The 21,651-nt window shown below is 57.5% G+C and overlaps 2 protein-coding genes and 1 non-coding gene across 4 annotated transcripts in view; 1 reads left to right on the top strand and 2 right to left on the bottom strand.

The window, feature by feature from the left end:
- The window catches only part of MIER2 (MIER family member 2), a 993,207-nt gene extending 991,373 nt beyond the window's left edge, over positions 1 to 1,834 (bottom strand). Inside the window, exon 1 of the mRNA XM_030935044.1 lies at positions 1,512 to 1,834. The gene's annotated coding sequence lies outside the window, so the exon portion shown is untranslated. The remainder of the gene's footprint in view (positions 1 to 1,511) is intronic.
- Positions 1,835 to 2,771: 937 nt separating this feature from the next.
- On the top strand, positions 2,772 to 17,856 carry R3HDM4 (R3H domain containing 4). 2 transcript variants are annotated; one of them, XM_030935074.1, is made up of 8 exons: positions 2,772 to 2,913; positions 11,910 to 12,064; positions 12,494 to 12,618; positions 13,103 to 13,226; positions 13,933 to 14,018; positions 14,391 to 14,476; positions 14,582 to 14,637; positions 16,817 to 17,856. In XM_030935074.1, the coding sequence occupies exons 1-8, from the start codon at positions 2,843 to 2,845 to the stop codon at positions 16,918 to 16,920; spliced, it is 807 nt and encodes a 268-aa protein (XP_030790934.1). In that variant the 5' UTR covers positions 2,772 to 2,842; the 3' UTR covers positions 16,921 to 17,856. The 2 variants fall into 2 exon arrangements, with proteins under 2 accessions (XP_030790934.1, XP_030790935.1); XM_030935075.1 differs by having other exon boundaries at positions 2,778 to 2,913; positions 14,582 to 14,692.
- Positions 17,857 to 21,362: 3,506 nt separating this feature from the next.
- LOC115899337 lies at positions 21,363 to 21,469 on the bottom strand. The gene has a single exon (XR_004059068.1). It is a non-coding gene; the product is annotated as a U6 spliceosomal RNA (small nuclear RNA).
- Between the last annotated feature and the right edge of the window lie 182 nt (positions 21,470 to 21,651).

Raw genomic sequence — 21,651 nt, 5'->3', positions numbered from 1 at the left:
GAAATATACCCCCGGATGACATCCAGGAGGTCCCCCAAAGTCCATCCTGCAACAGAATTCCAAGATGTTTGGTCATCATGGAGTAATACACAGCAAAGAAAAAGTTGCTGCCATTTGGGTAAAAAAGACTAAAAAGGGAGAAAAGAAATGAATAGGCCGGGCACAGTGGCTCATGCTTGTAATTCCAGCACGTTGGGAGGCCGAGGCAGGTGGATCACTTGAGGTCAGGAGTTGGAGATCAGCCTGGCCAACATGGTGAAACCTGGTCTCTACTAAAAATACAAAAATTGGCCGGGCGCAGTGGCTCACGCCTGTAATCCCAGCACTTTGGGAGGCCGAGATAGGTGGATCACGAGGTCAGGAGATCGAGACCATCCTGGCTAACACAGTGAAACCCCATCTCTACTAAAAATACAAAAAAGAAAAACTAGGCCGGGCGCGGTGGCTCAAGCCTGTAATCCCAGCACTTTGGGAGGCCGAGACGGGCGGATCATGAGGTCAGGAGATCGAGACCATCCTGGCTAATACGGTGAAACCCCGTCTCTACTAAAAAATACAAAAAACTAGCCGGGCGACGAGGCGGGCGCCTGTAGTCCCAGCTACTCGGGAGGCTGAGACAGGAGAATGGCGTGAACCCGGGAGGCGGAGCTTGCAGTGAGCTGAGATCCGGCCACTGCACTCCAGCCTGGGCGGCAGAGCAAGACTCCGTCTCAAAAAAAAAAAAAAAAAAAAAGAAAAACTAGCCGGGCGTAGTGGCGGGCGCCTGTAGTCCCAGCTACTCGGGAGGCTGAGGCAGGAGAATGGGCTGAACCCGGGAGGCAGAGCTTGCAGCGAGCCGAGATTGCGCCACTGCACTTCAGCCTGGGCGACTGAGTAAGACTCTGTCTCAAAAAAAAAAAAAAAAAAATACCAAAATACAAAAATACAAAAATTACCTGGGCTTGGTGGCAGGCGCCTGTAATCCCACCTACTTGGGAGACTGAGGCAGGAGAATCACTTGAGCCCAGGAGGTGGAGGTTGCAGTGAGCTGAGATTGTGTAACTGCAACCTGGGTGACAGAGCAAGACTCTCTCCAAAAAAAGAAGAAGAAAGAAAAAGGAGGAGGAGGAGGAGGAGGAGGAGGAGGAGGAAGAAGAAGAAGAAGAAGAAGAAGAAGAAGAAGAAGAAGAAGAAGAAGAAGAAGAAGAAGAAGAAGAAGAAGAAGAGGAGGAGGAGGAGGAGGAGGAGGAGGAGGAGGAGGAGGAGGAGGAAGAGGAGGAGGAGGAGGAGGAGGAAGAAGACCACAACAGAGGGAAGAAGGAAGAGGACGAGGAGGGGGAGGAGGAAGAGGAGGAGGAGAAGGAGAAGGAGAAGGGGAAGGAGGAGAAGGAGAAGATGACACAGGCAGGACAGGCCCCTGGAGGGAAGCCCCAGAACCCAGAATGGGAGGAAGGCCCAGGCTGACTCTCTGGAGTTGCCTCCCTCTCTCAGGAATAAATGTTCAGGTCCGTTCTTTGAGCACCTACCCTTACCCTGTGCCTGATGGATGGGGAAACCACTCATTCTCGACGCCCAGCTCCCCTGCCAGTCGCTCTGGATACATCTCCTCATTGTCCTCTTTCACCTCTTTGCACATTCATCTATAGGAATCTCACAGTATGTGCTCTTTTGGGTCCATCCACAGTTTCTCCTCCTTTTCTTTTTCCTCCTTACTCTTTATTTGTAAAGCAATCCGGTCTTTCATCTTGTGCAATTTATTTATCTTTCTCTCTCTTTTTTTTTGGGGGGGGGGGGAGGGAGTTTCCCTCTTGTTGCCCAAGCTGGAGTGCAGTGGCACGATCTGGGCTAATTTTTTGTATTTTTTTTTAGTAGAGACAGGGTTTCACAGTGTTAGCCAGATGGTCTCGATCTTCTGACCTCGTGATCCATCTGCTTTGGCCTTCCAAAGTGCTGGGATTACAGTCGTGAGCCACCGTGCCAGCCTTTTTTATTTATTTATTTATTTTTGAGACAGAGTAGAGTCTCACTCTGTTGCCTGGGCTGGAGTGCAGTGGAGCGGCTCCCTGCAACCTCTGCCTCCCAAGTTCAAGCGATTCTTGTGTCTCAGCCTCCCGAGTAGCTGGGACTTCGGGTGCGCACCACCATGCCCAGCTGATTTTTGTATTTTTAGTAGACATGGGATTTTGCCATGTTGGCCAGGCTGGTCTCAAACTCCTGACCTCAAGTGATCCACTGGCTTTGGCCTCTCAACGTGCTGGGATTACAGGCGTGAGCCCTCACGTCGGCCACCAGGCCTAATTTTAGAGAAGAGTAAACCGAGGCTAAGCAGGGGAAGGGGTTGCCCAGCCGAGGCTCCAGGACTGGGAGGGGCAGGTGGAAGAAGGCGGGGCAGGTGGAAGAAGGCTCGGACAGTGTTGATTTCCGCTATCCTCTGCCACCAAAAAGGACGTCCCCTCCCTCGCCACTACCCAGGCCTCAGTTACCCTGTCCGTGTCTCCTCGCCTCCCTGGGCTGGATTCCTGGCTCAGTCCGCAGCCCAGGTTCGGGACGCAGGTGTTGTAGTTGAGTTTTCGACTCCTCGCCTAGGTGTCCGTCCCCCCCGGAGCTAGATTTCTGGGTGTAGAGATCGTGGCCGGGCCCCGCCTCCCGCCTCAGTCTCCCTGTGCGCCCCCCCAGGGGCTGGATCCCCTTCCCGCGCGCCTGGGTTTCCGCGTTCGTTCCCGGCAGCCGGGAGGTGGGCGCCCCCGCCCCGCCGCGCAGCCCCAGGCCCCGCCCCTGCCCGCCTCCGGGCGCCCGTCACTTCCTGCACGGCCCGGTGAAGGCCCTGCCGGGCGGCGGCGGCGGTAGCAACAGCGTGCGAGTTATGGTCGCGCTGGAGAACCCCGAGTGCGGCCCGGAGGCGGCGGAGGGCACCGCGGGCGGGCGGCGGCTGCTGTGAGCGCGGGCGGTCGGGGCGCGGCGGGTGCCGTGGGGCTGGGATCCCTTCCCTGCGATCCTCTCCCCGCCTCCCCTCCCTCCTCTTCCTTCCCCTCGTTCCCCTCGCTCCCCTTCCGGGGCTTCCCGCTGTGGACCCCCAGGCTGGGGGTGGTCTTCATTGTTACCCAGTGGGGACACCCTCCTGGCGTGCCGGGGGCTCGCTGGGGGAGGGGACCCGGGTCCGCGTGCCCACTTACCCGTTCCGCCCCCCACTCCCCTGGTCCGCGCCCCCACCCCCCCCACTCCCCGGTCCGCCCCCGACCCCCCAGGTCCTTCCCCCAACTCCCCGGTCCGTGCCCCCACTCTCCGGGTCCGTCCCCCCACTCCCCAGGTCCGCGCCGCCCACTCCCTGGTCCGCCCCCCACTACCCGGGTCCACGCCCCCACTACACCAGTCCGCTCCCTGACCCCCCCAGGTCCTCCCCCCAACTCCCCGGTCCGTGTCCCCACTCCCCGGGTCCGCCCCCCCGCTCCCTGGGTACGGCCCCCCACTCCCTGGGTCCGGCCCCCACTCCCCGAGTCCGCCCCCCATGACTCCCCGGTCCCTGACCCCACTCCAGGGTCCATCCCCCCACTCCCCGGTCCGTGCCCCGACTCCTGGGTCCATCCCCCCACTCCCCGGGTCTGCCCCCCTCACTCCCCTGGTCCATGCCCTCACTCCTGGGTCCGTCCCCTGACTTCCCCGTCCGCTCCCTAACTCCCCGGTCCGCCCTCCCCCACATCCCGGGCCGCGCCCCCATTCCCCGGGCCCCCGAGGTGCCAGCGACGGAGTCTCCCGCCAGAGGGTCGTGGGCCCCTGTCCGCGGGTCGAGGTTCACCCATGCGCTCCAGCCTGGTGCCGGCCCCACTTGCCCTCTGGGCTTTTCTGCGCCCCCTGCCTTTCCGGGCAGACCCGGCTCCTTGTTTTCCTTTGGGTAAATCCCCACAACCCTTGTGGGTTAAAACCTGGCAAGCAGGAGCGCGCGCGTCCTTCGGGGGAACCTGGAAGCGGGGCTGTCTGTGCGGGGGTCACCCGTGTGTCACCCAAGCCCGCACAGGGACCCGGGGACCCAGGGTGCACCCCTGGGGTCCGCGTTGGTGGGGGGCGAGGAGGCAGCGCGTGTTCCGATCCTGCCTCCTCCGTGTGCGGAGGGCGCCACCTGGACAGGTTAACTCTCCCGTGCCTCAGTTTCCCCTTCTGTAAAATGGGATAGTAAGTGGGGCCTCTTCTCCGAGTGGTGGGGGCTACCGAGCTAGCACTGGGGCAGGCCCAGCAAACGGGAGTGTCCATGGTCTCATTACTAATTATCGTTAATGCTTTATTCGTTATATTAGTAGTAGTAATGTTCTGAGACGGAGGCTCCCTGTGTCGCCCAGGCTGGAGTGCAGTGGGGGCAGTCTCAGCTCACTGCAACCTCCACCTCCAGGGTTTAAGTGATTCTCGTGCCTCAGCCTCCCGAGTAGCTGGCACCCGCCACCACACCCAGCTAATTTTTGTATTTTTAGTAGAGACAGGGTTTCATCATGTTGGCCAGGATGGTCTTGATCTCCTGACCTCATGATCTGCCTGCTTCAGCCTCCCAAAGTTCTCGGATTACAGGCGTGAGCCATGGCGCCCGGCCTTTAGTATTATTTGTATTTATTTATTTGTTTGTTTGTTTGTTTGTTTGTTTGTTTTTTGAGCCAGAGTCTCACTCTGTCGCCCGAACTGGAGTGCAGCGGTGCAATTTCGGCTTACTGTAAGCTCTGCCTCCCGGGTTCACGCCATTCTCCTGCCTCAGCCTCCCGAGTAGCTGGGACTACAGCCGCCCACCACCACACCCGGCAAATGTTTTTGTATTTTTAGTAGAGATGGGGTTTCACTGTGTTAGCCAGGATGGTCTTGATCTCTTGACCTCATGATCTGCCCGCTTTGGCCTCCCAAAGTGCTGGGATTACAGGTGTGAGCCACTGCACCCGGCCTAGTATTATTGGTGATAGGTGATAGAGTATTATCTCACTCTGTCACCCAGGCTGGAGTGCAGTGGTTTGATCACCGCTCACTGCATCCTTCACCTTCGAGCTCAGGCAATCCTCCTGCCCCAGCCTCCCGAGTAGCTAGGACCACAGGTGTGCACCACCATGCCTGGCTTTTTTTTTTTTTTTTGATGCAGAGTTTTGCTTTTGTTGCCCAGGCTAGAGTGCAATGGTGCAATCTTGGCCCACTGCAACCTCCACCTCCTGGGTTCAAGCAATTCTCCTCCCTCAGCCTCCCTAGTAGCTGGGATTACAGGCATGTGCCACCACACCCAGCTATTTCTCCATGTTGGTCAGGCTGGTCTTGAACTCCCGACCTCAGGTGATCTACCCGCCTTGGCCTCCCAAAGTGCTAGGATTACAGGCGTGAGCCACTGTGCCCGGCCTGGCTAATTTTTTTATTTGTTGCAGAGACGAGGGTCTCACTATGTTGCCCAGGCTGGTCTAGAACTCCTGGACTCAATTGGCCTCACAAAGTGCTGGGATTACAGGCGTGAGCCACAGCACCCACGTAATGTCTCTTCTAAGGGGGCCTTGAACCACCTGGAGTGGGCATTTACCCTCAAAATGGGCTCTTCCTGTGTCTTCTGTTTTTTTTGGGGGGGTGGGTCTTGCTCTGTCGCCCAGGCTGGAGCGCAGTGGCACGATCTCCACTCACTGCAACCTTTGCCTCCCAGGTTCAAGGGATTCTCCTGCCTCGCCCTCCTGAGTAGCTGGGATTACAGGCATGTGCCACCACACCCAGCTAATTTTAGCAGCGACAAGATTTCACTGTGTTGGCCAGGCTGGTCTCAAACTCCTGACCTCAGGTGATCCACCTGCCTTGGCCTCCTAAAGTGCTGGGATTATAGGCGTGAGCCACCACGCCCGGCACCCTGGGTCCTCTTAAAGCCCAGGTGTAGTGACTCTTGTGTAACTGTGTAAACACACTCATGTTTCCGCTGTCAGCCCTCAGTAGCTGGGTGTTTACCTGCCAGCTGTGTCCTGGTGGGGGGTTGGAGACTGCTGGGGACCGCCCCAGTCTGCCCCACCCCAGGCTGAGTCACCTCCACCCTGAGCCCTGACTTCCTGGTAGACAAGTGGGTTCCTCTCTTGCTCTGTCTTGTGGGTTCCCGGGGGAGGGGCCAGTGCTGGGAAAGGTGTGTTTTTGCCCAAGGGACTGAGGACAAAAAAAAAAAAAAGTTGCCCTCTCAAAATCTGCAAGGAGTAGAATTGGGAGTGGCCAGGAGGCCTGTTCCCCCAAACCCCAGCAGCTCCTCGGCTCGGGCTGCCTCCCACTCTGTACACACACATCCTCGAGACTTCAGGGTCCAGGAAGCCTCAGATACCCCTGCTGGGTCCTCAGTTTCCCCGTCTGTAAAGTGGTCTTGTCAAGTGGCGTGGGAAACAGAGGAAGCAGCCCTTGGGAAGTGTGTCAACAGAAGTCTAGCTATTCATTCAACAAACAGGCAGCGAGCGCCGCTGCAGGCTGGGCACGGGCAGGGACGGGGGTGGAGGGGGAACCCCGTCTTTTCTGTGGGCCTAGTGAACCAGTGATTAAGGAGCAAAGAAGTAAACAGGCTGGGGCCTGTTGGTTTCCAGAGCTTCCTGGTAAGGCTGATTGGGCAAGGTGGGGGGCGGGGCCGTTTCTGGGGGTGGTGAGCACAGAACCGAGGACGGAATAAGCAGGTGCATCAGGCAGAGACCGGGGCTCCCTGAGTTTGGGGCATTGTGCCGAGGGGCCGGTGGCTGGGCATGTGATTTTTATTTTTGAGACATTCTCATTCTGTCACCCAGGCTGGAGTGCAGTGGTACGATCTCGGCTCACTGCAGACGTCACCTCCTGGGTTCAAGTGATTCTCCTGCCTCAGTCTCCCGAGTAGCTGGGACCACAGGCATCCACCACCACACCCGGATAATTTTTTTTTTTTTTTTTTTTTTGTATTTTTAGTAGAGACAGGCGTTTCACCATGTTGGCCAGGCTGGTCTCGAACTCTTGGCCTCAAGTGATCCACCCATCTCAGCCTCCTGAAGTGCTGGGATTAGAAGTGTGAACCACGGCACCTGGCCAGGCATGGGGATTTTGATGTGGTCTGCCTGTTCCTTCCATTCCTGGAGGGGACTGTGGGTGACTCCCAGTCCCCACTGTCTACCCCAGAGGCCAGATGTTTTCTTGTTTTTGTTTTTTTGAGACAGAGTTTTGCTCTGTTGCCCAGGCTGGAGTGCGGTGGTGCGATCTTGACTTGCTGCAACCTCCACCTCCTAGGTTCAAGTGATTCTCCTGCCTCAGCCTCCCAAGTAGTGGGGACTACAGGCACACACCACCACTCCTCGCTAATTTTTTTTTTTTTTTGAATTGGAGCCTCGCTCTGTCACCCAGGCTGGAGGGCAGTGGCACCATCTCGGCTCACTGCAAGCTCCACCTCCCGAGTTCATGCCATTCTCCTGCCTCAGCCTCCTGAGTAGCTGGGACTACAGGCACCTGCCACCGTGCCTGGCTAATTTTTTGTATTTTTCATAGAGATGGGGTTTCACCGTGTTCGCCAGGATGGTCTCGATCTCCTGACCTTGTGATCCACCCGCCTCGGGCTTCCAAAGTGCTGGGATTACAGGCATGAGCCACCGCGCCCGGCAATTTTTGTATTTTTAGAAGAGACAGGGTTTCACCATGTTGGCCAGGATGGTCTTCATCTCTTGACCGCATAATCCACCCGCCTCGGCCTCCCAAAGTGCTGGGATGACAAGCTTGAAGATGTTTCTTTTTTTTTTTTTTTTTTTTTTTTGAGACGGAGTCTTGCTCTGCCACCCAGGCTGGAGTGCAGTGGCCGGATCTCAGCTCACTGCAAGCTCCGCCTCCCGGGTTTACGCCATTCTCCTGTCTCCGCCTTCCTGAGTAGCTGGGACTACAGGCGCCGCCACGTCGCCCGGCTAGTTTTTTGTAGTTTTTAGTAGAGACGGGGTTTCACCGTATTAGCCAGGATGGTCTCGATCTCCTGACCTCGTGATCCGCCCGTCTCGGCCTCCCAAAGTGCTGGGATTACAGGCTTGAGCCACCGCGCCCGGCCTTGAAGATGTTTCTTAATTTCCTGCTGGAAACTGGTTGAAGTCAGCCAGCTCCATCCGATGGTGGGACTCGATTTCCAGTGCTCAGCTCAGCACTAGAAGCCCAGGGGAGGGTGGTGAGCCCTCAGATACCAACTGAAACAGGAGCAGGCCCTTGTGGTGCAACACTAGGCCTAGGGGCAGCCAGGCCTGGCCCTGGGATGCTGGGCAGCCATGGGCTGTGCTGGAGCAGGGGAAGTACAAGGCAGGTCTTTGGGGGCCTGGAGGAGAGGTCTGTGGGGCTTTGGTATGAGGGGCGGTGAAGGAAGCAGGGTAGCTCTGGGGTTCTGAGTCAGACCCAGGTGCACATCTGGCTCCTTGCATTGTCTGGATGGTGACGGGGGACAGCCCTGCCTCTCCAAGCCTCAGATCCTTCATCTGTAACATGGGGTGATACCAGGCCCCTTGCTGGGAGGGCTTGAGCTATGTCACCAAGCCCCGCCCCCTCTGACTTCCCCGAGGACTCCCCTCGGATGTGACTTCTGTTATCTGTTATCGGCCCTGTCCAGTTGCTGGGGTGGAGATGTAGGCCCCAGGGCCTCGTGAAGCGGGGGCTGTTGGTGAATCGGGGGCATGGGACGGAGTGCTCTGGCCTCAGGGAGGCAGCTTCAGGCTGATCCAGCTTCAGAGACACTGGCTCCACATGGCCCTGTGTTCCCATCAAGTGCCTGTTGGCTGCTGTGCTCTGTGCTGAGGACATAGTCCACCACCTCCTTCTCCAGCTGTCCTCTTTGCAGCAATGGGAGCTTGGGCAGTGACTTTGTGCCTTGGTTGACAAATCTCTAGAATGGGGGCCGGGCATGGTGGCTCACGCCTGTAATCCCAGCACTTTGGGAGGCTGAGACAGACGGATCACCAGGTCAGGAGTTCGAGACCAGCCTGGCCAACATGGTGAAAGCCCGTCTCTACCAAAAATAAAAAATTAACCGGGCGTGGTGGTGGGCAGCTATAATCTCAGCTACTCAGGAGGCTGAAGCAGGAGACTCGGTTGAACCAGGGAGGTGGAGGTTGCAGTGAGCCGAGGTTGCACCACTGCACTCCAGCCTGGGCGACAGAGCGAGACTCCGTCTCAAAACAAAAAAACCCCAAATCTGTATAATGAGCATCAAAGTAATAGCACTTGCCTTCCATGGGACAGTGCAGGTGACAGGAAATGAGCCCAACGTGGGGAAAATACTCAGTCCAGGGACACTGTGATGATCAACAGCAGTGTGGCATGGCTGAGGGGTGAGTTCCCTGTCATATGAGGAAAACAAGCAAGTGGTGGCTGAGATGAGGGGAATTCATCCCAGGCCCTTTTGGCTCTGAGTACCTCTCCCAGAACAGCTTGTTCCCACTTTTTGAGAGGGGGCTGAGGTTAAAGGTTGCAGGGTGGACCAGTCATGGTGGCTCACGCCTGTAATCCCAGCACTTTGGGAGGCTGAGGCGGGCGGATCACCTGAGGTCAGGAGTTCGAGACCAGCCTGGCTAACATGGTGAAACACCGTCTCTACTAAAAATACAAAAATTAGCCGGGCGTGGTGGCAGGTGCCTGTAGTCCCAGCTACCCGGGAGGCTGAGGCAGGAGAGTGGCGTGAACCTGGGAGGCGGAGCTTGCAGTGAGCCGAAATCGCACCACTGCACTCCAGCCTGGGCGACAGAGCGAGACTCCATCTCAAAAAAAGGTGTCACGGTGAAGCTTTGTAGCCAGGGTTCACACTCAGCGCTGAGATTCCAGGACCTGCACTAACACCATAGCCTGGCGAGGAGGCAGTTTCTGAGTTTCCAGGCTTGCCTGGGCTAGTGAGTTCTAATCACCTGGTTCAGGGTTGAAGGGTGACCCGTGCCTCTGCCTGCAGGTCCCTACTGGTGGGTACTTGTGCATATGTGAGATTTTGTTCGGATGAGTTTTCATAGATTTTTGCCACAGTCTGTGGAGACTGTGCTGTTTACCTGCCTGTCCCCTTCCCACTTCAGTCAGCCCTGGGTCTCCTCAGCTTGCTTACTTTTTTTTTTTTTTTTTTTGAGACAGAGTCTCGCTCTGTGGCCGGGGCTGGAGTGCAGTGGCCGGATCTCAGCTCACTGCAAGCTCCGCCTCCCGGGTTCACGCCATTCTCCTGCCTCAGCCTCCCGAGTAGCTGGGACTACAGGCGCCCACCACCTCGCCCGGCTAGTTTTTTGTATTTTTTAGTAGAGACGGGGTTTCACCATGTTCGCCAGGATGGTCTCGATCTCCTTACCTCGTGATCCGCCCGCCTCGGCCTCCCAAAGTGCTGGAATTACAGGCTTGAGCCACTGCGCCCGGCCTGTTTGTTTTGGGAAACGGTCTTGCTCTGTTGTCCAGGCTGGAGTGCGGTATTGCAGTCACAGCTCACTGCAGCCTCAAACTGCCCAGGCTCAAGGGATCCACCCACCTTGGGCTCCCAAAGTGCTGGGATTACATGAGTCCCCGCGCCCGGCCTGTGTGGTTTTTCCTTGCCAGAAAAGTCCCCATCCAAAGGCCCTTCCCCCAGCCCAGTTCCCAGGTGCCGGGTGGCTGCTGTGCTCGCCTGCCTCACCCCCGCCCCGCTAACCACCGCCCGCTTCCCGGGTGGCTGCCTAATCCCCCCACACTGAGTGGCTGGGCCCTTGGATCCTCCGTGGGAGGCCCAGCTGTGACAGCTAATCCATCTCCACAATTAATGCCATTTGCTCTGGCCAGGCCTATTAGCTCTGGGGGGGCCGCTCCAGCCCCACTCTCATCCTGGCCCCGGGGACAGGGCACATTAAGGGAGAGGTGGGGGCGCCCAGGCATCACCTGGAGCTTCTGGGGCTGTTTTCTGGCTCCTCTGCTGCAGGGGGTGGGGGATGTGGATAAAATCAAGTGTCTTGACTCTGTTTCTGAAGGAGGCAGTTCACATCCCAAAGGCTGTGGGCCTTGCTGGCTCAGACCCAACACCTCCAACACTGGGGTGGGGGGTGGACGGCAGCTTTTCTTGGTCATTTACCTGCTGTGTGACTTTGGGCAAGTGTCTTCACTTTTCTGAGCCTCAGTTTACTAATCTGTCATCACAGGTTTTTTTGTTTTGTTTTTTTCTGTTTGGAGACAGGGTCTTACTCTATCGCCCAGGCTGGAGTGCAGTGGCATGATCTCAGCTCACTGCAACCTCTGCCTCCTGGGTTCAAGCAATTCTCTCACCTCAGCCTACTGAGTAAGCTGAGATTACAGATGCACACCACCACCCCTGGTTAATTTTTGTATTTTTTTGGTAGAGACAGGGTTTCACCATGTTGGCCAGGCTGGTCTTGAACTTCTGACCTCAAGTGATCCACCCACCTTGGCCTCCCAAAGTGCTGGGATTACAGGCATGAGCCAATGTACCTGACCTAATTTTTTTTTTTTTTTGGGGGGGGGGCAGTCTTGCTCTGTTGCCCAGGCTGGAGTGCAGTGGTGCCATCACGCCAACCTCGACCTCCTGGACTTAAGTGATCCTCCTGCCTCAGGTCCGAGTAGCTGGGACTACAGGCATGTACCAGCACACTGGTTAATTTTTAAATTATTATTATTATTATTTTGTAGAGACAGAAAACAAATAGTCTTATTTTTGTTCACAGTCTTGCTATGTTGCTCAGGCTGGTCTTGAATTCCTGAGCTCAAGCGGTCCGCCGGCCTCAACCTCCCACAGTGCTGGGATCACAGGCATGAGCCACCCCACCTGGCCCGTCACCACAATTGTGTCTGCCTCCTGGGTGACGTGAGGATGAAACAAAATAGGATTTTAAGGGCTCAGGACTCCACACACCGTAGGGGTGAGCTCTCCATCGCTGGGAGAAACCAAGCGGGCTATGGCTGTGGTAGGGCTCTTCTCGGAGATCCTGGCTGGCCTTGGCCCTGAGGACCACCCCTGCCCCGGCCCACAGGCCCCTTCCCGGCTGCCTGCCCGCCCTAGCCAGCTCCCAGGTGAAGAGACTCTCGGCTTCCAGGCGGAAACAGCACTTCATCAACCAGGCAGTGCGGAACTCAGACCTCGTGCCCAAGGCCAAGGGCCGGAAGAGCCTCCAGCGCCTGGAGAACAGTGAGCAGCGGTCGGGAGGCGCCTCTTGGGGGCTCCTGGGCCTTGTAGAATGGCGTGCATGTTGGTGTTATCTGATACCCCTCCCATGAGCTGGGCCTGGGCAGGGCTGGGGACCCAAAGAGGTGTCAGCTGTAGGCCAGGGGATCATATATAAATAGAGCCAGACACAGGTGCCCCCTGGACTCTTGGATCAGGGCTGGGTGGGAGGGCGCCCCGGGCATTGGAGCTGGGGCTTTAAAGGATATGTAGGAGTTTGACAAGCCAGAACCTGGACTCTAGCTGGTTTCTGTGGCTTCTGGGGAAGACAGTTGGAGCATGGAGGTGGGGAGGCTGAGATGACAGAAAGAGAGGAAGGCTAGTTATTGGGTCCCCATGGTGCCGGAGGTCCCGAATGCCACCGTGGCCCAGAGAGCATTCGTTTCCACCCAGCCCAGTACCTCCTGACCCTGCTGGAGACAGACGGGGGCCCACCTGGCCTGGACGATGGGGACTTGGCGCCCCCTGCATCACCGGGCATCTTTGCCGAGGCCTGCAGCAATGCCACCTACGTGGAGGTGCGGCCCCCGACCCCCTCGCTCCCTCCACGCGGGGACCCCCGGCAGCTCCTCATTGGTTCTCCTACAGCCAGGCCATCGCCTGTGCCTGTTCCCCCTCCAGGAGCACCCGCCCACTTCTGGTCTCCTAATGAAGGCCCGCCCCTCTGTCTCCTTCGGGGTCCCCAGATCAGGCCAGAATCCTCACCCCACCCCTGGAACCTTCGAGCTCCTGGATTCATCTGCCCAACACGTTTGGGAACCCTCCATCCATTGCGGGAACGTTTCACCTCAATCCCCGCCAGCCCGAGACAGCTGGGCCCATTCCGGCTCCCCGCTTCCTTGCGCTCAGCTCAGGGCCCAACACAAGCCCCTCAGTGGACAAAGGTGACCGCAGGAGCACGTCCACGTGCTTGGCGGCCTTCCGTGCCCATTTGCCCGGGATGTCAGCCGTCAGCCCAGCTTGGTGTCTCATGGCAAGCCTGCCTCCCTGCCTCTCTTCCAGGTATGGAACGATTTCATGAACCGCTCCGGGGAGGAGCAGGAGCGGGTTCTTCGCTACCTGGAGGATGAGGGCAGGAGCAAGACGCGGAGGAGAGGCCCTGGCCGTGGGGAGGACCGCAGGAGAGGTGCGGGACCGGCTGGGGCGGTTGTGGGTGGGGCCAGGACATGGATGGGGCGGGGCCTGGGGTGGATGGGGCTGGGATGGGGGCAGGATATGGATGGGGTGTCGGCGGGACCTGGGGTGGATTGGACCTAGTGTGTGGGTGGGGCCAGGGCATGGATGGGTGGGGCCTGGGGGTGGGTGGGGCCTGGGGGGTGGGGCCGGGATGGGGGGGCAGGATATGGATGGGGTGTAGGCGGGGCCTGGGGTGGGTTGGACCTAGTGTGTGGGTGGGGCCAGAGTATGGATAGGGACAGGGCAGTGGGGTGCGTGGGGCCAGGATGGAGGAGTAGGATGTGGATGGGGTAAGACATGGGGTGGGTGTGGCCAGGATGCGGGGCCAGGATCTGGATGGCAGTGGGTAGGGGTGGGGCCTGGAGATGGATGAGGATGGGGCGGGTGTGGGCCTGGAGTGGGTGGGGCCTCATGTATCGCTGGGGCAAACATACAGGTGAGGGTAGGGCCAGCTGGATGGGTTGGGGTCAGGGCCTCGTGTGGGTAGGGCCTGCTGGCTGTCTGGGTGGGGCCACAGTATCGGTGAAGGTGTGGTTTGGTGGACAAGAGAGGCCAAGGCACAGATGGGCGTGGTCTTCCTCGGGTGCGCGTGGTCTGGCAGGTGGGCAGGGCCAGGACGAGCTCCCCAAGACTGCCCCGTTCCCCCACTCCTGCAGAGGACCCCGCCTATACGCCCCGTGAGTGCTTCCAGCGCATCAGCCGACGTCTGCGAGCCGTCCTCAAGCGCAGCCGCATCCCCATGGTGAGTGCCAGAGTGCCAGGCCTCGCCTTTCTACCCGCCTGGTCTTTTTTGAAGGCCCGTTTCCCAGGCACAGGTTCTCACCCGGTGCAGGTCGTGTCAGGGGAAACAGGGCAGGATACAGGCAGCCGGACCAGGGCGCTAGGTAGGAGGGCGGGGCAATGAAGGCGGGCACTGTGGGGTGTGTAAGAGTTCCCTCAGAGGAAGGCACAGGCAGGAGGTGGCATGGTGGCCTCAGAGACAGTTAAGCAGCCTCACGTGGTGGATCAGGGGTCATGTTCGAGCCCAGCGCTGTGGGCTCCTGGGGGGCCTGGACCTCCCTGGCCCCCACCCGAAGGCCCCGCAGTGCCCTAACCACTGGGCCGCCCTCCCCAGGAAACGCTGGAGACCTGGGAGGAGCGGCTGCTTCGGTTCTTCTCCGTGTCCCCCCAGGCCGTGTACACAGCCATGCTGGACAACAGGTAAGGGGGGGCGGCCAGGTGGGCAGACCCTCCCAGGCTGCGGCCAGGTGGGCGGACACCCCATGCTGCGGCCCCTGCACGGTGCTCACTGCCGGTTTCCCACAGCTTTGAGAGGCTCCTGCTGCACGCCGTCTGCCAGTACATGGACCTCATCTCGGCCAGTAAGCGCCAGTGGCCCCCAAGACCTCAAGTTGGCCAGCAGCTCAACCTGGGAAGGTGGCCAGGGTCCCAGGGTCCTGGTTCCTCAGAGTGGGGCTTGGTGGGGAGGTGGGGAAGGGGGCTGGAGTGGGGACACTACGAACTCAAGGGTGGCAGTGGGACCCTGCCTTGAATTCACCAGAAGCTCCCTGCGTATCTGGCCCCACGCAGGGGACCACAGACACAACCAGGCTGCTGGACACAGACACCCTTCCATCTACATCTTCGGGGCTTGGGGTGGGGGTGATGAAGCCTGGCTTTGAGGGACCTCGCAGAGCCAGAGATAAGATGAAAGGGCACAGTGTCTGGAAGGTTCTCATTTAGCCCTGGGGCCTCCCGCATACCACACATGGGACCTCAGGCGAGATCCCCTACTGGCCCCTGGGTTCCACTTTTCCAATGAGGCGCAGTCTCAGAACTCACCCCCTAGTGAGGGTCTGTGCAGGCGCCTGCTGGCCCCAGGCACCCCATCTGGTCCTGAGCCTCTCACACCTATCTCTGCCACCCGCCTGGAGTTGCTGAGGTGATGGTTTCCATGGCAACCTGACGGTGCCTCCCCCTGTTCCCTCTGTGGGAGATGCAGCCCCCATGCCTGCCTCTGTTCAGAACATCGGGCCTTGGCTGGGGGTGCGGGGCTTGGAGCTTGGTGGGTGTGGAGTTGTGGTCACCCTTCTGTGTGACGCAGAAGAGGAGGGGTCCCAGCAAGATGGGGAATAGAGGATGGGGGTCCCAGGCAAAGGGGACTGCGGAGGCACAGAGCTCACATGGGACATGGCTTGTTTTTGTTGTGTTTGTGTTGGTGGGTTTTTTTGTTTTTTTTTTGAGACAGAGTCTCACTCTGTTGCCCAGGCTGGAGTGCAGTGGCATAATCTTTGCCCACTGCAATCTCCACCTCTGGGTTCAAGCAGTTCTCCTGCCTCAGCCTCCTGAGTAGCTGGGATCACAGGTGCGCACCACCACACCCGGCTAATTTTTTTTTTTTTTTTTTTTTTGAGACGGAGCCTCGCTCTGTCAGCCAGGCTGGAGTGCAGTGGCTGGATCTCAGCTCACTGCAACCTCCGCCTCCCGGGTTCACGCCATTCTCCTGCCTCAGCCTCCCGAGTAGCTGGGACTACAGGCGGCCGCCACCTCGCCCAGCTAGTTTTTTGTATTTTTTTAGTAGAGATGGGGTTTCACCGTGTTAGCCAGGATGGTCTTGATCTCCTGACCTCGTGATCCGCCCATCTTGGCCTCCCAAAGTGCTGGGATTACAGGCTTGAGCCACTGCGCCCGGCCAATTTTGTATTTTTAGTAAAGATAGAGTTTCTTTCTTTTTTTTTTTTTTTTTTTAATGGAGTCTTGCTCTGTTGCCCAGGCTGGAGTGCAGTGGCACAATCTCCACTCACTGCAAGTTCCGCCTGTCGGGTTCACGTCATTCTCCTGCCTCAGCCTCCCAAGTAGCTGGGACTACAGGTGCCGCCACCACGCCCGGCTAGTGTTTTATATTTTTAGTAGAGACGGGGTTTCATCGTGTTAGCCAGGATGGTCTCTCTCCTGACCTCGTGATCCGCCCTCCTTGGCCTCCCAAAGTGCTGGGATTACAGGCTTGAGCTACCGTGCCCGGCCCTAGAGACGGGGTTTCCCCATGTTGGTCAGGCTGGTCTCGAACTCTTGACCTCAGATGATCTGCCTACCTTGGCCTCCCACAGTGCTGGGATTACAGGCGTGAGCCACTGCGCCTGGCCAGGTCATTCATTTTTTGCAGTGAGGGGGAGATGGGGAAGGGGAGGCTGGTGGGAGCTGGACCACTCAGGGCCTGGGTGCCTCAAAGCCACCTCTGCAGGGCAGGGGGCCTGGGGGGAGGCCGCACACTCCGCCAGGCCAGCGTGTGAGTGGCCCGGTGTTTTTCAGGGTCCTCATCCGCACAGTGGAATGAGTGACAGTGGAGAGTGAGATGGGACCCTGTAGGGAGCCTTAGGCGTTCTTGTGAGCCAGGTTCCAGGACGTCAGGGGCTTAGGGCCAGCCAGGCCGCAGTGACCAGCACACACCAGCTGGCGGTGACCTCCCAGGGAAGAAATGAGGGCGGTCCGGGTCCGAGGCACCTCTACCTGCCTCGGCTCCCGAATTCCTCCCATTCTTGTCCCTGTTGGTTTCTTCTGCAGGTGCCGACCTGGAGGGGAAGCGTCAGATGAAGGTCAGTAATCGGCACCTGGATTTCCTGCCTCCAGGGCTGCTCCTGTCGGCCTACCTGGAGCAGCACAGCTGATGGTGGCCCCATGGAGACCGCGCTGCCGCCTCGCCCAGCCACCAAGCCCTCCGATACCTTCGGCTAAAATATCTTTCATATTTTTAGAATGGGTCCTTGGAAACCTTTTCTGCTTGGGGTGGTCTCTCTCACTCTGCCCCCTCCTCATGCAGCTCTTGGCAGTCAACAGACGCTGGCGGCTGGGGCTGCCCATGCCATCCCAGCTCCAAGCTTCCCGTTCCGGGACTTGTATTTGGGTGGAGAGACCTGATCTGGGCATGTTCCTGTTTCTTCATCGTTTAGCTTTTCTGGCCCAGTCTGAAGCTCAAGTGAGGATGGGGAGCCTGGGTTTTTATCACTTTTAATGAATTTGGTGTGATTTGTTGTAGATTTTTAAATTTCCCCTTTGGAGAGAAAAACCAAAAAAACTCGCCCCGCTGGTAAAGCGTGGGTCTTGGTCCAAGCCCCTGCTCAGCCCTCCCAGTTTTTAGCTTGAATGAGGGTGGGGTCTCTGGGACCCTGCCCCTCATGCCAGTAGCATCTTGTGTTGTGTGTGTGTGTGCGCGCACGTATGCCCTGAGACCCAGGACAGAAGCTGCAGTCCTAAGAGCTGGTTTTATCCTCGTCATTCTGCGTGCCCTCCCCCACACCACCTGTGTCAGGGCTCAAGGTTGCCTGCTTTATACGAGCCCCCTCCTTTCCTCCCCTCCTTCATACTGGGGGTCCAGGACTTCCAGCCAGAAGCCTCTGCCCTTGCACTACTTTGTCAGTCCCCCCATCCCCTGTCCCCCTGTCCCACAGCCTGGCACCTGCCTGATAGCTCCTGTGTCCCCATGCTGGTCCTCCTGGCCCAGGCTGCAGGAGCCAGGATGGGGAGGCCTCCTACCCCCTCGCTGCGTGTGGGTAATTGTGTTTTGGGGGAAAGTGGGGAATTTAATAAATTTCTGGTGCTCTGGCCTCGGGGTGTGTGAGTTTTTCTTCAGGGCAGGGCCGGGCGCTCAGTAGGTCCTGGCCACCAAGGGCTGCAGGTGCCTCCCTGGCTCCTCCGCCCTCGGATGCCTGAGTTCAAATCCCGTTCCTGCTGGGCCGGGCGCGGTGGCTCAAGCCTGTAATCCCAGCACTTTGGGAGGCCAAGACGGGCGGATCACGAGGTCAGGAGATCGAGACCATCCTGGCGAACACGGTGAAACCCCGTCTCTACTAAAAAATACAAAAAAGTAGCCGGGCGAGGTGGCGGGCGCCTGTAGTCCCAGCTACTCAGGAGGCTGAGGCAGGAGAATGGCGTGAACTCGGGAGGCGGAGCTTGCAGTGAGCTGAGATCCGGCCACTGCACTCTAGCCTGGGTGACAGAGCGAGACTCCGTCTCAAAAAAAAAAAAAAAAAAAAAAATTCCCGTTTCTGCTACACGCCTGCCGTGTGACCTTGGGTGAGTGGCTCATATGAGTGCCTTGGGGCCCCTGTAATGGAGGGTATCACACAAGGGGCTTGAAATGACAGAAGGCCAGCGAGTCGCTCACGCCTGTGATCCCAGCACCTTGGGAGGCCAAGGCAGGAGGATCGCTTGAGCCCAGGAGTTTGAAACCAGCCAGGGCAACATAGCAAGACCCTGTCTCTACAAAACTTTAGCAGGGTTGGCTGGGTGCGGTGGCTCACACCTGTAATCCCAGCACTTTGGGACACCGAGGCGGGTGGATCACGAGGTCAGGAGTTCAAGACCACCCTGACCAACATGGAGAAACCCCGTCTCTACTAAAAATGCAAAATTAACCGGGCGTGGTGGCATGAGCCTGTAATGCCAGCTACTCAGGAGGCTGAGGCAGGAGAATCGCTTGAACCCAGGTGGTGGAGGCTGCAGTGAGCTGAGATCACACCATTGCACTCCAGCCTGGGCAACAAGAGCAAAACTGTCACACACACACAAAAAAAATTAGGGCGTCGTGTGTGCCTGTAGTGCCAGCTACTTGGGAGGCTGAGGTGGGAGGATCACTTGAGTCTGGGAGGCTGAGGCTGCAGTGAGCTGAGACCGTGCCACTGCACTTCAGCCTAGGTACGGAGGAAGACCCTATGTCAAACAAAAACAAAAGGGAAATCTACCCTCTCACAATGCTGGAGGTAGAAGTCAGAGGTGAAGGTGTTTGCAGGGCAGTGCTCCCTCCAGAGTCTCGAGGGGAGGAGCCTTCCTGCCTCTCCCAGTTTCTGGGGACTTCGAGTGTCCATGGCTTGTGGCCACATTGCTGCAGTCTCGCCTCCAAGTGGCCATTTTCCGTGTGTGTTATGTCTTGTCTTGACATTGTCCTTCCCTCACGTGTCTGTGCCCAAATATCCCTCTCTCTGACGCCCGTCATTGAGTTAGGCCCACACTAATCACCTCCTTTTAACCTGATTACCTCTGGAAAGACCCTGTTTTCAAATAAGGTCACATTCTGAGTTCAACCTCTTTTTATTTATTTATTTATTTTTTTGAGACGGAGTCTCGCTCTGTCGCCCAGGCTGGAGTGCAGTGGCCGGATCTCAGTTCACTGCAAGCTCCGCCTCCCGGGTTCACACCATTCTCCTGGAGTGGTGCGATCCCAGCTCACTATAGCCTCGACCTTCCAGACTCAAGTGATTCTCCCACTTTTGCCTCCCGAGTAACTGGGCCTACAAGTGTGCATCACCCCACCTGGCTATTTTGCTCTGTCCCCCAGGCTGGAGCGCAGTGGCGCGATCTCAGCTCACTGCAACCTCCACTTCCCGGGTTCAAGTGATTCTCCTGCCTCAGCCTCCCAAGTAGCTGGGACTACAGGCATGTGTCACCATGCCCAGCTAATTTTTTTTGTATTTTTAGTAGAGATCGGGTTTCACCATGTTGGCCAGACTGGTGTTGAACTCCTTTTCTCAGGTGATCCGCCTGCCTCAGCCTCCCAAAGTTCAGGGATTACAGGCCTGAGCCACCTCACCCAGCGCCCCCTTCTCCCCAGCCCCACTAATTTTTAATTTTTTTGTAGAGACGGGGTCTGGCTATGTTTCCCAGGCTGTTCTCGAACTCAAGCTGTCCTCCGACCTCATCCTCCCAAAGTTCTGGGATTATAGTTGTGCGCCACCACACCTGGGCCCCTGAGAACGCTAAACCCCTACCTGCTGCCTGGGAATGGGGATTTTCTGTAATGTCACTGTGTGGCCCTCTTGGGGAACTGCACCCTGATCCAGAAAAAACACTCTGATATTTGGGCCATTGTTAACTTGTAATTTTAGAACAGTTTTATATTTGCAGAATTCTTGCAAAAATCATGCAGTGAGGCCGCGGTGGCTCACGCCTATAATCTCAGCACTTTGGGAGCCAGGGTGGGAGGACGGCTTGAGACCTGGAGTTTGAGATCAGCCTGGGCAACATAGTGAGATCCCATCTGTATTAAAATTTTAAAAAACAGGCCGGGCGCAGTGGCTCACGCCTGTGATCCCAGCACTTTGCGAGACTGAGGCAGGCAGATCACGAGGTCAAGAGATTGAGACCATTCTGGCCAACATGGTGTCTCTACTAAAAATACAAGAATTAGTTGGGCGTGGTAGTGCACGCCTGTAGTGCCAGCTACTTGGGAGACTGAGGCAGGAGAATCGCTTGAGCCTGGAAGGCGGAGGTTGCAGTGAGCCAAGATCGCGCTACTGCACTCCAGCCTGGGCCACAGAGCAAGATCCTGTCTCAAAAAAAAATAAAAATAGGGCCGGGCGTGGTGGCTCATGCCTGTAATCCCAGCACTTTGGGAGGCCGAGGTGGGTGGATCATGAGGTCAGGAGATCGAGACCATCCTGACTAACACGGTGAGACACCCCCACCCCCCCCCGCGTCTGCACTGAAAATACAAAAAACTAGCCGGGCGAGGTGGCGGGCGCCTGTAGTCCCAGCTACACGGGAGGCTGAGCCAGGAGAATGGCGTGAACCCGGGAGGCGGAGCTTGCAGTGAGCCGAGATCACGCCACTGCACTCCAGCCTGGGCGACAGAGCGAGACTCTGCTCAAAAATAAAAATAAAAATAAAACGGAAGAGCACAACATCCATTGCATTAAACTGGCTTTTGGAGGAGGAGGTGGGAATGGGGTTGGAAGTAGGAATACTCAACGGGGTCCGTGACTTTGCTTACCGGAGCCTCAGTTTCCCCACTCTTGGACATTAGAAAATGGAAGAAAGCCTGGGCAAGGGGGCTCACGCCTGTAATCCCAACACTCTGGGAGGCCGAGACGGGCGGATCAGGAGGTCGGGAGATCGAGACCACCCTGGCCAACGTGGTGAAACCTCGTCTCTACCAAAAATACAAACAGCCGGGCGTGGTGGCGGGCGCCTGGAATCCCAGTTACTCGGGTGGCTGAGGCAGGAGGATTGCTTGAACACAGGAGGCGGAGGTTACAACGAGCCAAGATCGCGCCATTGCATTCCAGCCTGGGCAACTGGGCGAGACTCCGTCTTGGGGGGAAGAAAAAAGGGAAAAAAAAATATGGAACGCTTCACGAATTTGCGTGTCATCCTTGCGCAGGGGCCATGCTAATCTTCTCTGTATCGTTCCAATTTTAGTATATGTGCTGCCGAAGCGAGCACGACGTTCTAGCCCCACTACCAGCTATTTATAGCCCCCGGAAGCAATTTCTGTACACATACGGCGACTTATCTCCACTGCTCTAGAGATTCAACTTCTATTTGTTTTAGTCCAATGTGTAACGCAACTAACGCAGTTATTAACTGGAGTTCAGAAAGTGCTCGTTATTCTACCAAATATAGCT

The sequence above is a fragment of the Rhinopithecus roxellana genome, chromosome 8 (assembly GCF_007565055.1).
Source record: "Rhinopithecus roxellana isolate Shanxi Qingling chromosome 8, ASM756505v1, whole genome shotgun sequence".
NCBI lineage: Eukaryota > Metazoa > Chordata > Mammalia > Primates > Cercopithecidae > Rhinopithecus > Rhinopithecus roxellana.
Note: the sequence above shows the minus strand (reverse complement) of the source record. Positions and strands in the feature narration are given on the sequence as shown.